This window comes from Marmota monax, unplaced genomic scaffold (assembly GCF_021218885.2).
Source record: "Marmota monax isolate L192 unplaced genomic scaffold, Marmota_monax_Labrador192_F-V1.1 WCK01_AAM20220418_F8-fsc00597, whole genome shotgun sequence".
NCBI classification, from domain to species: domain Eukaryota; kingdom Metazoa; phylum Chordata; class Mammalia; order Rodentia; family Sciuridae; genus Marmota; species Marmota monax.
Genome location: NW_026693898.1, coordinates 88,687 through 102,787, shown reverse-complemented (window position 1 = coordinate 102,787; position 14,101 = coordinate 88,687). Strand labels below are relative to the sequence as shown.

At 35.4% G+C, this 14,101-nt stretch overlaps 1 protein-coding gene and 1 long non-coding RNA gene across 2 annotated transcripts; one reads left to right on the top strand and one right to left on the bottom strand.

The window, feature by feature from the left end:
* The first annotated feature begins 6,480 nt into the window (after positions 1-6,480).
* On the top strand, positions 6,481-7,812 carry LOC131424893 (uncharacterized). The gene is made up of 2 exons (XR_009228508.1): positions 6,481-7,338; positions 7,517-7,812. It is a non-coding gene; the product is annotated as an uncharacterized LOC131424893 (long non-coding RNA).
* A 762-nt stretch (positions 7,813-8,574) lies between these two features.
* On the bottom strand, positions 8,575-10,464 carry LOC124105655 (UDP-GalNAc:beta-1,3-N-acetylgalactosaminyltransferase 2). The gene has a single exon (XM_046462868.2). It carries the CDS (start codon positions 10,354-10,356, stop codon positions 8,854-8,856), a length of 1,503 nt encoding a protein of 500 aa, XP_046318824.1. The 5' UTR covers positions 10,357-10,464; the 3' UTR covers positions 8,575-8,853.
* Between the last annotated feature and the right edge of the window lie 3,637 nt (positions 10,465-14,101).

The window sequence follows — 14,101 nt, the reverse complement described above, 5'->3', positions numbered from 1 at the left end:
ATTTACCTGCACATGCCATAATATTATTTTTTAAGGCTGAGTAATATTGCACTGTGTATATGTAGCATATTTTGCTTATCCATTTATCTGTTGAAGGGCATCTTGGTTGTTTCTGTAGTTAAGCTCTTGTGAATTGAACTGCTATAAACATGGAGGTTGCTGTTTCACTGTAGTATTCTGATTTTAAGTCCTTTGAGAATGAACTGAGGGGTGGATTGCTGGTTCAAATGGTGGTTTCATTTAAATTTTTCTGAGGAATTTTCATACTGCTTTTCACAGTGGTTGCAAAAATTTGCAGCACCACCAATGTATGATTGTACATTTTTTCACACATCCTGATCAACACTTAATATTGCTTGTATTCTTGACAGTTGCCATTCTGCCTTGAGTGAGATGAAATCTTAGATTTGAGTATTAATCACTAGAGATGTTGAACACTTTTCGTGTTTCTTAATCACTTGTATTTCTTCTTCTGTGAAGTTTCTGCTTAGTTCCTCCGCCCATTTATTGATTGGGGTATTTGTGGTTTTGGTGTTAAGATTTTTGTGTTCTTTATGTATCCGGAAGATTAAGACTATCTGAGGTGTGTGTGGTAATGATTTTATTCTTTTCAGTAGGCTCTCTCTTCACATTATTGTATCCTTTGCTGATAAGAACATTTTTCGTTTGAATCCATCCCATTTCATTGGTTATTAATATTACATCTTGTGCTATAGGAGCCTTTTTTAAAAAAGCGATGTCTTAATTAAAATGATAAGTGTTTGGGCCTACTTTTTCTTCTGTTATGTGCATGTTTTTGTTCTACTCTCTAAGCTTTTGGTTCACTTTGAGTTGACTTTTGTGCAGGGTAAAAAATAGTGGTTTAATTTCATTTTCTTACATATAGATTTCCAGTTTTTCCAGCACCACTTATTGAATAGGGGGTCTTTTTCACTAATGCATGGTTCTGGCAGCTTTGTATATATAAGATAACCATATTCATTTGGGATTGTCTCTGTCTTTTGTACCATTTGTCTGTATTTCTAATTTTGTGCCAATACCTTGACATTTTTATTACTATTGCTCTATAGTGTAATTTAAAGTCTGGTATTGTGATGCCTTCTACTTTATCCTTCTTGCTAAGGATTTCTTTGACTATTATGGGTCTTTTATTTTTGCAAATAAATGTCATGATTGCTTTTTCTATTTTTATGAAGAATATCATTGGAGTTTTAATAGAAATTGCATTGTATCTGGATAATGCTTTTGGTAGTTTGGCCATTTTGAATATATTGATTATGCTTTACCAAGAGCATGGGAAGTCTTTCCATCTTCCAAGGTGTTCTTCAACTTCTTTTTAGTGTTCTATAGTTTTCCTTGTTGAGGTCTTTCAACTGTTTTGTTAGATTGATTCCCAGTATTTAATTTAAAAATTTTTCTAGTTGTAGTTGGACACAACACCTTTATTTCACCCACTTTTATTGAGGATCAAACCTAGTGCCCTGCACGTGCCCAGTGAGCACTTTACCATTGAGCCAAAATCCCAGCTCTGGGTATTTCATATTTTTGCGGCTATTATGAGTGGGGTAGTTTTCCTAATTTCTCTTTCAGTGGATTCATCATTGATGTATATGGGAATGTTTTGATTTATAGGTTTTGTTTTTATATCTTATTACTTTGCTGAATTTCCTTAATAGTATTAGAAGTATTCTGGTGAATTTTTTGGAATTTTAAATATAGAATCATGTTGAAAAAAGTGATACTTTTTCTTTACATATTTGTACCAAATTAATTTCTTTTGTCTCTCTGATTGTTTTGGCTACAGTTTCAACTATGTTTAATAGAAGTTGTGGGGGAGTGTATCCTTGTCTTTTTTTAGTTCTTCATTTTTTTTCATCTAGAATGATGTTGTCTCTGGGTTTATCATAGATAACTTTCACAATATTGAGGTATGTTTCTACTGTCCCTAGTTTTATTTATTTTTTATTTTTGTTTGTTTGTATGTTCTAATTCGTATAGTTAAAGAAACATCTGAGGTTTCATATATTGACTTCCAGAACACTAGTATGTAATCAAATCAAACCTTTATTGAAGCACACATAAAGTCTGTTCTTTGATCAGCCCCGAACAATTGCAAGGGCACTACTTTTAAGACTTAAAACCACAAAAGAGACATTTGTGGGTTTAGCCAATGCAAGAAAGCCAAGATACAGAAGTGGGAGAATGCAGTCAGGTGGCCAGAAGCTTAGCCAATCACAACTAGTCCTGTCACCTCAGTTACAGAAACAGAGCCCCATTACCCTAGTTACAGAAACAATGCCCTGTTAGGTAGTTCCATGTTCTTAAGGTTTTCTATAATAAAAGGAATAGAACAACTTGCCCCAGTCATGACCTTTCTATTCAGCATGATTGTTTTACAAAATTGAGTTACTAAACAAAATGGAGTCACTTTGGCTTGGCTATCACATAATTAGTTATACATGACAGTAGAATGATCTTCCATTTTTTATATACAAATTTTCTCTAATTTTTCTAGTGTTTTGAACGTGAAGAGGTGCTGTGTTTTTTCAATGTTTTTTCTGCAGCTATTGATATAATCATATAATTTTTTCTTTAAGTCTATTGATGTGATATATGACAACTATTGATTTTCACCTGTTGAATAAACCTTGCATCCCTCAGATAAACCTCACTTGATTGTGGTGCACTATATTTGTAATACATTTTTGAATGTGATTTTTCAGAATTTCATTGAGAATTTTTGTGTGTATGTTCATAATGGACATTTGCAAATTGTCAGAAAGACATGTAAAGGTAAAAGAACTATTCAAAAATGTTTTCTTACCTGGTTAGTATTCCCTTACTCCCTACTTCATAAAGAACCATGTGGGGATAGAATTTCACAGTTAAAGTGGTTCCTCAAATCTGGGATGTTTAATCTGATGTGTCAATTTTCTTACAAAATGTGGGATTAATATTCTATTCACCTAATTTGTTTTCTATTGTTTCTTTTGTTATATCTTTATGTCATGTAATTCAAGTTTTCCCAAGCATTTAAGTGCTTTGTAATATTGTTTTATAGTTAAGATTTTTATTTTATTTGTTTAAAAGTGAGTTATAATGTTGTAGTCTAAAGAAGCAAAATGTATTTTTAAATAAAGTACTTGTTTTATGGTATAATTAAGTAATGAGAATATAGACAATGTTGGGGGTTGCCATTCAAATAAATATGGAGGCTGATGAAAGTTTTGGTGTGTCTCACTGATCTCATATATCTTCTACACACAGAAGTAACAACTATCCTCTGAGTCTTGTTATTACTTACAATTTTCCTATGTATATCTCAAGTGTCATTTTTTAGTTGTTGTGCTTCTTTTGATTATTCAATTACTTATTGCAACTTTAATTTATTCATTAAGATTATGTCAGATTTTTAATGACTTCTTTCCTTCAATGTTTTATTTTTTACCAATTTCATTGCTTATAACAAATTATTGGGGTGGGGAAATACCTTGGTTGGTAGAGTGCTTGACTTGTGCATGCACAAGGCCCTGTGTTCAATACCCAGTTCCACAAAATAAAGTATCACATGGAATGATTGAGGTCACTTCCTGATGTGAGAGTCAGCTCTTGTAACTCTCATTACAACTTGTTTCAAATTAAAAACTGTCAATGATCATAAGCTGATGTGATATGTATTTACTTATTTTTATTTCAGAAACCATTGACATTCAGGGATGTGGCCATTAATTTCTCTGAAGAGGAGTGGAAATGCCTGGACTCTGATCAGAAGATTTTATATAAGGATGTGATGTTAGAAATCTATAGAAACCTGGTCTTTGTGGGTGAGCATACATTTTATTCAGAATTCCCAATTGACCATAGATATTTAATTATTAATGTTGTATAATGTCCATTGGCAGCTTCTTTTCTGCATGAAAAAGTTTTAGATTCTTGTTTTTAGGATGAAGATTGAGCATTACTTTATTCAGGAAAAAAATGTTAAAAGATTTTCTTTTCATGTTTTACCTATCTTTTTATTATTCTCTTTTGTTAGTTAAATGTAGTGCTCACAATCTGGAGATTGAAAATGGTTCCAAACTGTTTTAGTGTTCCTGTAATGGAAAAAAAAAAATTTCTCTATAATCTTCTATGATCTCTCTCTCTCTCTCTCTCTCTCTCTCTCTCTCTCTCTCTCTCTCTCTCTGTCTCTCTCTCATAATGAGGACAGCATTAAGAAACATCAGAAGTTACAAGAGAATACCACAATGAGTCATATTTCATTTTCCAATAAACACTTCTTGCTATCTCTAAGTCATCCTTGGTCACCTTTCTATTCCCTCCAAAATAATACGGGAATTTGGGGAAAAAAAAAACAATTAAACATAGGGACAGTAGATATATATACAAGTGGATAAATCAATGAAGCAAAAAATACAGATAAAAGTTCCAAATGTCAAGGAGAAAGTAACCTTTTTAAAATGTTGAGAAGCTAAAATAAAAGTTTTTTAAAACCAGATTTATTTCTCTTTCAAACATTAAAAAGCATACCCTGTTCTGTTTTTACCATGATTCCTAATTCATTAAGCTCCTTCTTTTTCTTCATTGATCTCGCTACATTCAAATTAACAAAGAATATTCTTATGCCTGTGAGGATTTGCATAATTTGACTGATGTGTATTGATCTTGGCTTCCTAGAATATCTGTGCAAGTTCTAAATATTTCTAGGTTAAACCATTGTAATATATTAATATCATATAATATCTTAAAGAAATCTTTAATATAATTTAATTATTTATACATTCAAATTTTTCACATCAGAGCATTTTATAAATGCTTACACTGGATTTTCTGTGGACTTTCTCTGCTGTGTCATGAATAACAGTAATTCTCAATGGCTGCTCATAGTAGTTATTTAAGTGCAGCTGAAAATTGTGGTTTAAATAAAGATTTCTAAGGCTGGAGCTGTTGCTCAGTGGCATAGTGCTTGCCTAGCATATATGAGGCACTGTGTTTGATCCTTAGTGCCACAAAAAATAAATAAGCAAATTAATTAATTAAATCAAATTTAAAAAATCATTCTATCTATCCATAACTAAAAAAAAATATAAAATAAGGATTTCTAAAGTAATGTATTTATTCAGAATTTTGTGGGTTACATTTTCTCTAATTCTTGTGTCTCTTTTTGAGTTCCACTATTTAGAGTAACTTCAGTGTTGTTAAGTGGATTTCCACACATAAGTTAATACAGTTTTTATTTTTATGCCTATGTGATATAATGGAATAGAAATTTTCATGACTTTTCACTTTAGGACAATATTAGGTGAAATTTAAATGCATGTGAACAATGTGCCTATTTTCAATAAACTTTTATTTTACTTACTTGTATAAATATTACCCTTGTTTTGTTTATTCTGTTTGTGATTATTTACATAATTTATCTAAATTTTATGATATAAATACATATAGGCATAAATGTATGTATACTAGAGATTGAAGTCAGGGATGCTATAATACTGAGCTACATCTCCAGCCCCATTTTACTTTTATTTTGAAACAGATTCTTACTAAGTTGCTGAAGCTAGATTTGCATTTCTCTGTCTTAGGCTTCCAAGTAGCTAGAAGTACTAACACATTCCTCATCTTTATACAAATAAATTTGTTCTCTTGTTTAGGAATAAGACTTTAGCATTTTAAAGGTAACAAAGATTTTCAAAATTCTGTTTATCTATAAAAGGTTTTTAAAATTTTAGTTGTGATCAAAACCATTAACTTACTTATAATTAAATTTACTGTCTTTTAAATGTTCTGTTCAAAAGTGGTGATTCAAATGGTTTTGTAACATATTTCTAGAAAGTTTGTATCACATAAAAGTAAAATTTCAATTCTCTCCCAAACAAGTGCTCATTTTTCTCTCACCTTTCCATCCCAGACACCATTCCTTTTGGCCTGTATGTTTAGTTAAATTACATATCTCATAAGTAGAATCTCATGATATTTGTTTTTGTGAATGACTTATTTCACTTAGCATACTATACTAAAAGTTGATCATTGTACATATTATTAATTTATTATCTTCATAAAGTTTGAAAACATTTCATAGTTCATCCCAAATTGCCTAAATCCACTCATGTGGAAGGACATTTTATAGGTTTCCACATTTTTCTCTATTGAATGATGTTTTAATGAGCATATATCATTAACTATATTTTGAGTTGATCATCAAATTGAAGGTTAATTTATGTATTCTCAATTTTATTATATATTGCTTCCTCATTTAACTTCATGTTAACATAAAACCATTCAACATTCAGCTTTTATTATTTTTATATCAGGAAGCATTTTTAAAATTTTAATGTCTAGTTATTTATGTAACCTGGATACCTCATAGAATTTTTAAAAACAAGTTACTTTGTTTCTGCAAAAGTAATATTGAGTGTTTTATATGTACTACCTGGACTTCTTAGATCACTTTGGGTAGTATAGGCACTTTTTTTTTTATTCTAAAATAAAGATCACATTTATTATCACAAGTTGCATAAAAACACACAGCTTTTACAAAAATGATTGATAGAAAAATACTCATTTGACTATGTCGTGATATTTGTGGGAACACCACACTATTGCTGTACCTCCAGCTAAAGCTTCAAAGAAACTGGTTTTCATAATTAAATCTCTACTATTTACCACAACCCATCTTTGGAAAGAAGTTCATACCATGTTCTGAACAGACCAAAGCATTTGCTCAGTTAAATTACATTCCAGGCCTGGTGGTTGCTTGTGTATGTAACATGGGACACATTTTTGATAATCACAGGATAGCTATGCTGGACCTTGTCCATCTCAGTCTATACCCTCCCTTCCCAGAGGAGGATGAGCTATCTCCTCAGGGCACCTGAGCCCACTCCAAGCTTCTTTCAGTAAGTAACTCAGAAGAAGTAATTACAAAGACTTACAAAGAAAACCATTATTTCACCTGTCTTTTCCTCTGAGCTGAGAATCTAATTTCTGGTTTATCAGATTAAGGAATAATACCTACTGAAATGGCACGAAAACTGTTAGGGGCACCTGGGTCAAACACTGACTTCACTTCCACGAGTATCCCAAATGACTCAAGTAAGTGGTAGAAAGACACAAGTCTACCTCTACATATTTTCCTGAGTGAATTGATACCTGACAGGGACAGCTATCATTGCAGCTTGGTCTCATTATGTGACCTGGTTTTACAGGTAGCTGTCCTTTGAGACATCTTCCTTTTCTTTTATAGGCTCCATGACCATTCAAAAGGTGAAGGCATTCCTGTCACGTCTTCTCAAAGTTCCTGTGTCAGAACTTCTGCTGTCCTATGAAAGTCCCAAGGTAAGCCACCCCCAATAGACAGTCAAGCTCAATTCTCCACAGTAAGACATGATTAAACTGTCTAACATGGTCCAGTTCTGAGCAGGGAGCACATATTTATTAGACTTTGAGTAACCTGTGGCATGGAGGTCATCTTTTGTCAGGTCTGTCTTACCCCCTACCTTTGTTCTAATTTTAGATGCCGGGCAGAGAAATTGAACTAGGAAATGACCTACAGTCATTACAGTTTTATTCTGTGGAAAATGGAGATTGTCTACTAGTGAGATGGTAACAATCAGCTTTAAAAATTTAGTGACTTGACTGTTCATCGTGACTGGGGTTCGCTGGAAAGAAATGATTTGCTGGAACAGTTCTACTGTCAAATGAGGTTTTACAGCTTGCTCAAAGTATAACAAAGGATGTACTTTTCACCAGGAAGAGACCATTTGTAGGCTTGTATATAATAGCAGTAATAAAGGCTTTGACTACTCATGATCTTCTGATCTTACTTCATATGTATTTTTATAGCTCCTCACTATTGATTATTAAATAGAAACTAGCTAGTCTAATAACATCTGAATATAGTTAATGTCTGTCATAGACTAGTTTTAATGAAATTCTCTACTGATACTATTTTAAAAGGTTACCGAAATGATTTGGTCACATAGGGAAGTGTCCCTTAAATTCAGGGAGGCACATCCTTTACTATCATATGCCTGCTATTTTTTCTTCTCAGGTATACTATCTTGAGAGTCCTTAACAAGGCAATCCACAGGCTTTTCTCCATAGTTATACCTAAACTTAGCATAGTATTCGCAGGTTCCCAGCTCTGACCAACTTAACCAGGGGTCAATGATGAAAGCAAAATCCTCCCTATGACACAAAAACCCTAAGAAGTATATTCATAAAAATGTGTTTTAACAGGAGTACTACATTTATCTTCAGGATTTATCTTAAATGACCAAAAAAAAAAGCATTAACAAAAAAACATGGATATTAGTCTAAGTAAATGAACATATTTAAGCCAGGTCCATGACTGAGAATTATATCAGTTCCTTTCCAAGGTCAAACTGCCCATTTCATTCAAGAGCCACAAAATCTGACATTATTTCCAGAAACCCAAAACTTTGGTATAAGTGATCACTGCTCATGTAAGTAAGCACACAGTATTTGTGAGTTTTTTGGCGTGTGTTGTCTAATCAAGCCATACAGACCTATGCAATCCAGGCAGAAATTCAAACTCAGATGAACTATTAATCATGATTTAGAAATACTTTTCCTTTTATAAAACAATTTGGTAATTTTAAATCATTTTCCAATATATAAATAAAAACTTAACTACAGTTATTAATTGATTTTTTTTAAAAGAAGGAAATCAGCACAATTAGTAGCACACTGGTTCAGGTGAAGGTGCCAGCCCAGGGCTCTCCTGAAAGACTATCTATTCTACTGCCAACCATGGCTGCTCTTCTCAGACTTACATGGAGATTATCATCCACCTGCCCTTGTCTTCACGCAGCCCGTATGAATCTCTTGTCACCTTGTTGCACACTGACAAGGGTCACCACACATTCCCTTTAGTTCACACAGCTCTGTCAGCTCGTGAGGGGAGTACTGAGGGGAAGACAGCATTCCTGTCTCACAGGTCTTCTCACACAGCCACAGGCTGTCCTGGTATCTTCTAGGTCCTATGGCTGCCATCCAAATGCCCATGCTTACATCTTCACCCTGATAGGTCTTTAATCTCCCCGAGTTGCTTGCCAGCCAGTTGACAATGTCCCTGGAGATCACATACCCTGACCCACACGCGAATGCAGGGTAAGCTGGGCTGGGATACTCCAGTTCTTGCCACTTTCCAGTTCTGTCCACTGCCCAATTCAATCTGAAATTTCCCCACCAAACGTTAGGCCCATCCAGATTCTTTTGGGAAATTCTTTTAAACACAGCTTCTAAGTCTATGTAACAGTCATCATCTGTCTTCAGCAACAAACTGAAGCTGGTGGTTTCCACAGTCCATCGATAGAAGTTCAATAATTTTGCAGGAACATTTCGGTAAGTGTCTACAACATCCACAAAAACAATGTCACCATGAACACTGCTCTCCTCTGTCAGTAAGGCATCTTCCTCATGGAGGCTCCTTATGTGATCAGCGAGTCTCTGAGGCCGAGAGTGAAGGCTACGCAAGAGAGCGTCACCTTCCTGAATGGTGTAAATGAAGCCACCTGCAACTCCTTCCACACCTTCCATGAATTCATGAGGCAGTGCACCCTCCCCAGCAGTAATGATCCGGAGGACTCCGCCACCGTCATGCACGGTCACCCTGTGCAAGTTTCCCGACACGAGCCCGTGGAGGTCTTGACTCTCCCACACCACGGTCCCTTCAAAGCTCTCGGGTAAGATGAACTGCTCCACGGGCTTGTACCACAGCTTGTTCACCTGCACGCCACAGCTCGGAGGACTGAAGCGCGCAGTGAAGAGGGCCTCCTCCTGTTCCGCCTGGTAGAGCTTGACCGTGATGTTTCTCTGGAAACCCTCGTCGCTGGCTTCATAGAACACTCCCAGGCTGGTAATGACAATCGGGTGGAGCACTCGGAAGCTCACGCTGACGACCCGGGCCTCGGAGAGTCCTGATGAACCCTCCTCAGAAAGGCTGAATGCCTCGATTTCCTGATTCAAAACTGGGTTGGAGATGTTAAGCAGTCTGCAGGAATAGGGGTCCTCTCGGTCCTCCACAGGCACATCACAGCCCCGAGCACCTATGATGAACTTCACAAGCACCCGCTGACTCAGGGCTGGGTGACGCAGCGAGTGCTTCAGCCAGGTGTTTCTTATAGCATCCCGGAGCTCACGGTTACTTCGAGCTGACAACACACCCACCACCACATCATAGTGACTGGACTTCCACTGATGAAAGAAGGCCTGGGAATCTGCCGCGCCGGCCCCGGGGGCGCGGGCGGGCGGCGCGGAGCGCAGCCGCAGCCAGAGGTGCAGCGCGGCCCCGAGCACGCACGGGCACAGCAGCACCAGCCAGTTTCGCATTGGCCGCCCAGCCGCTCCCCCTCGCGCCCCGCCGCGCGCAGGGCTCCCCCGCGTCCCGGCCGACAGCGAGGGCCCCGCGCGCGCCCGGCCCCGGGGGCGACTCCGGCCCGCGTCTCGCCAGCCTCCGACCGCGGGCAGCGGCGCACGGCGCCGAGGCCCCGCCCCGCCTAGGCACTTTTTTTGATACTAGAGGTACTTAACCACTGAACCACAACCACAAACCTTTTTTGAATTCATGGAATACGCTTCAGAGGTATTGCCCACTGAGACACATTTAAAGCCCTATTTTGTATTTTATTTAGAGACATGATCTCATTTGATTGCTTAGCCCCTCACTTTTGCTGCAGCTAGCTTTCAACTCTTGATCCCTGTATCTCAGCCTCTGGAGCTACAGGCATGGGCTACCACACCTGGCTGACAGCCCTCTTTATATTTTATTTTTAGACCACTCTTGCTAAGTTCCATAGGGCCTTGCTAAATTTTGGAATTTGGCCTTAAACTCATATTCATGAATTTTTGGATATCACTTCTATTTTTATTTTCCACAAAATTACTTTATGTTAGAAAGCAATTTCTGTATTTTAATACTTATTAATATTTGTTTGTACTTTGAACCTGGTCTTTTTGGGATAATATTCCATAAACTATTGAGAAGATTGCTTATTATTGTGAACTGACTGGGATCAACCCCAGGTACTACTCTAGCAAGAAACTTTCCATTATCAGTAGAAAAAGAATCACCTACACCATGTAGTTGAGGATAACTTGTTGTGTAGTGGTTCCTAAAAACCATTCTACACACTAGTAAAATTTATTTTTCTTTTAATATATACCATCCTAGTAAAACTATGTTGAAAATGTATGCAACTCAGTACTAAGGGGTGCTAAGCATGGTGTCTTTGGTCACAGGGATTATGAGGCTTCCAAATCATCAAGAAGGGTGACAGTGGTGAAGGCCTTTTACATTTCTGCTTTTTTCTTTCTTACAGACACACGCACACACATATGACCTATTGCATATAGTTTGTTATAGACATACCATATAATATATATACAATGTTTGATTTATTAGTATAAGCTTTTTACCATATGCAATAAAAACATTGTTTTATAAATGTTAAAATTCTTATCTTTATTTATTCCTGCTAGTTGTTGTATATTCCCAAAACAATTAAATTAAACTATAAATGATGATGCATAGTGTATCTTACTTAATAAATTTAGCATATCTTAAGCATGATAGTGATTTGAACCTTCACCTAAGTGTTTTAAAAATAGGATCTGGCCAGCCATGGTGGTATATTTCAATAATCTCAGAAACTCGGGAAGCTAAGGAAGGAGGAAAGCAAGTTTGAGATAAGACTCAGCAACTTACCAAGACTATCTGTCAAAATAAAACATAAAAAGGGCTGGGGATGTGGCACAGTGATTAAGTATCCCTGGGTTTAATCCCTAGATTAAGAAAAATAAAATAAAAAACAATAATATGAAAAAGTAAAATTTAATATTTATTGAGATAAATGAAAGCTGTGAGATAAAACTGAAAGAATGTACAACTTTTGGGATAAGTTATTAGAATAAAATATTTCAAAACTTAAGAATGAAATAAAAAGTAAATTAAGGAGGCATACAGTTTTCCAAATATACAAAATCATAACAAGCACACTTTAAGACACATTATGATAAAAGTGCCTAATACACTGAATAAATATATAACACAATAACACTGGGTGACTTTAACCTGGCACCCTCATCACTAGATAGATCTTTCAAACAAAAATTATATAACAAATCAACAGAATTAATATATACAATCAATAGTCTACATTTAACAGACACATATACAATATTTCATCCACGAATGACTGCATACAATTTTTCTGAGCATCATATTGAACATTTTTGAAAATAGGCAACATGTTACACCATAAAGTACCTCTTAGAAAGTACTGAAAATAGAAAAAAAAATAATAATAATAGAATTTTTTTTCAGCAAAACAGAGTCCAAAGCAACCCACCTAGGTAATTAGTGAAGAAAATAATCTAACATAGGTTTTCTGTTTTTTAGACATCAAGGTAAAGTCACACAAATAGATAAGTTTTGATACTAATTTTAAAAAGATACTACCATTTTCTCAAAACTATTAATGATCTTTTACACATAAAAATGAATAGCACTAATTCAACAAAGTTCTGCATCTGTTTAAAAGTCATCCAATAACTAAAGGTTTATATTTGTGAAATCTTGGGTTCAACTACCCTCTCTGTAGGAGTGAGGAAGTAAAATCCTCCTTTCCATCTTCTAATTTTCTGTCTGGGTTTCAAAATGCTAATTAATTCACCAACATTGCTTTTTTCTGTAATTTCACATACTACTAGTGTGGGGTACCAAGCCTGCACAATTAAAAGTACTATATAATTTATTAAAATCCAGGGCAAATTCATGTTTTATTTATCTAGCAAATAAGAACGTCATGGGGATATTTTAATTATTTTGGAGAAAACATGAGTTATGTATGATATATTAAGCAGGAAGATTTTCTTCCATTTTATTAGAATTTATTCTTAATTATTAATCTAAGAAATGCCCCAAATATAATTACATATCTTGAAATAGTCATCTTATTTTCTTTATGAAGATCTGAGTTAAAATATAGGTAAAATAAAATAATATGCAAAATCCAAGTATATATCCAATTCCCTCTGAATATGAATTAGCATTTTTGTCTGTAATAATAAGTATAAGGAAGAGAGAAATGAATAACTGACAGATATCTAGAATAATATTTTATTATAGATAACTCAAAACACATAAAATGTCAGTATGGTCATTGATTAAAATTCTATCATATCAAAGAACAAAATAGATACAACATTATTTCTGTTTTAACATGGCCCTCTAATGTTAATTTTCATGAAAATTTATGGCATGATGATTACTATAAATTTTGCATAAATTTAAAATACTCCATGTCTGTCACACTGCCTTTCCACACTACTAGGGTTTATTGAATACCAATATACCAATACATTAACAGGCCACATCACTTTCACTAGTGCCAGTTCCCTAAATATGTGAGGGTTATGGGTTTCCTGGTAGTTATAATCTGGGTAAATACAAGTTCTCTATTCCAATTTTAATTTTCAATGTCTATAACAATCATGTCACATATCATATTTCACACAATGATATGTAAGTAGGTTAAAGAAAGCTGCAGGGCTACAGGATCCTGAGCCAAAATTAATATGTAGAAACATCTGAGAGCAGAGTCAGAGTCACTGTAGATGGTCAGATTGTATTTTAGACAACAAGTTCTGCAGAGTAGTCAAAATAGAGGGTCCAGCAGATTCAGTTTCAGAGCATCAGCTTAAAATGTCAGCCTGGACTGGGCCATGTGCACTCACCACATGTAGAAGAAACCATGCTGTCATGCAGTCCAAAGAGGACAGAAATTTAGTGGTTTGTTACTGTGATGATTTTCCTGGGCAAGTTCAAGATAACCAAGTGACAGGGTCAGAGTGATGATGAGTGGTTAGTCTCAGTGGGCTCCTTTTTTTTTAATGGATCTCGAGTGAACTGTGGCATCTACTGAGGTTGATAAGCTCCCATGTATGACGTTTCTAATATGGTTTGGAATGTTTACATGCCAATGTGTTCCTGGATTTATTTTGATAAGGTGAGATGTAAGTGAGTTACTTACAGGTTGTGCTTTATGGTTGTAGTAGGCAGGTGGTGGTTGTTTAC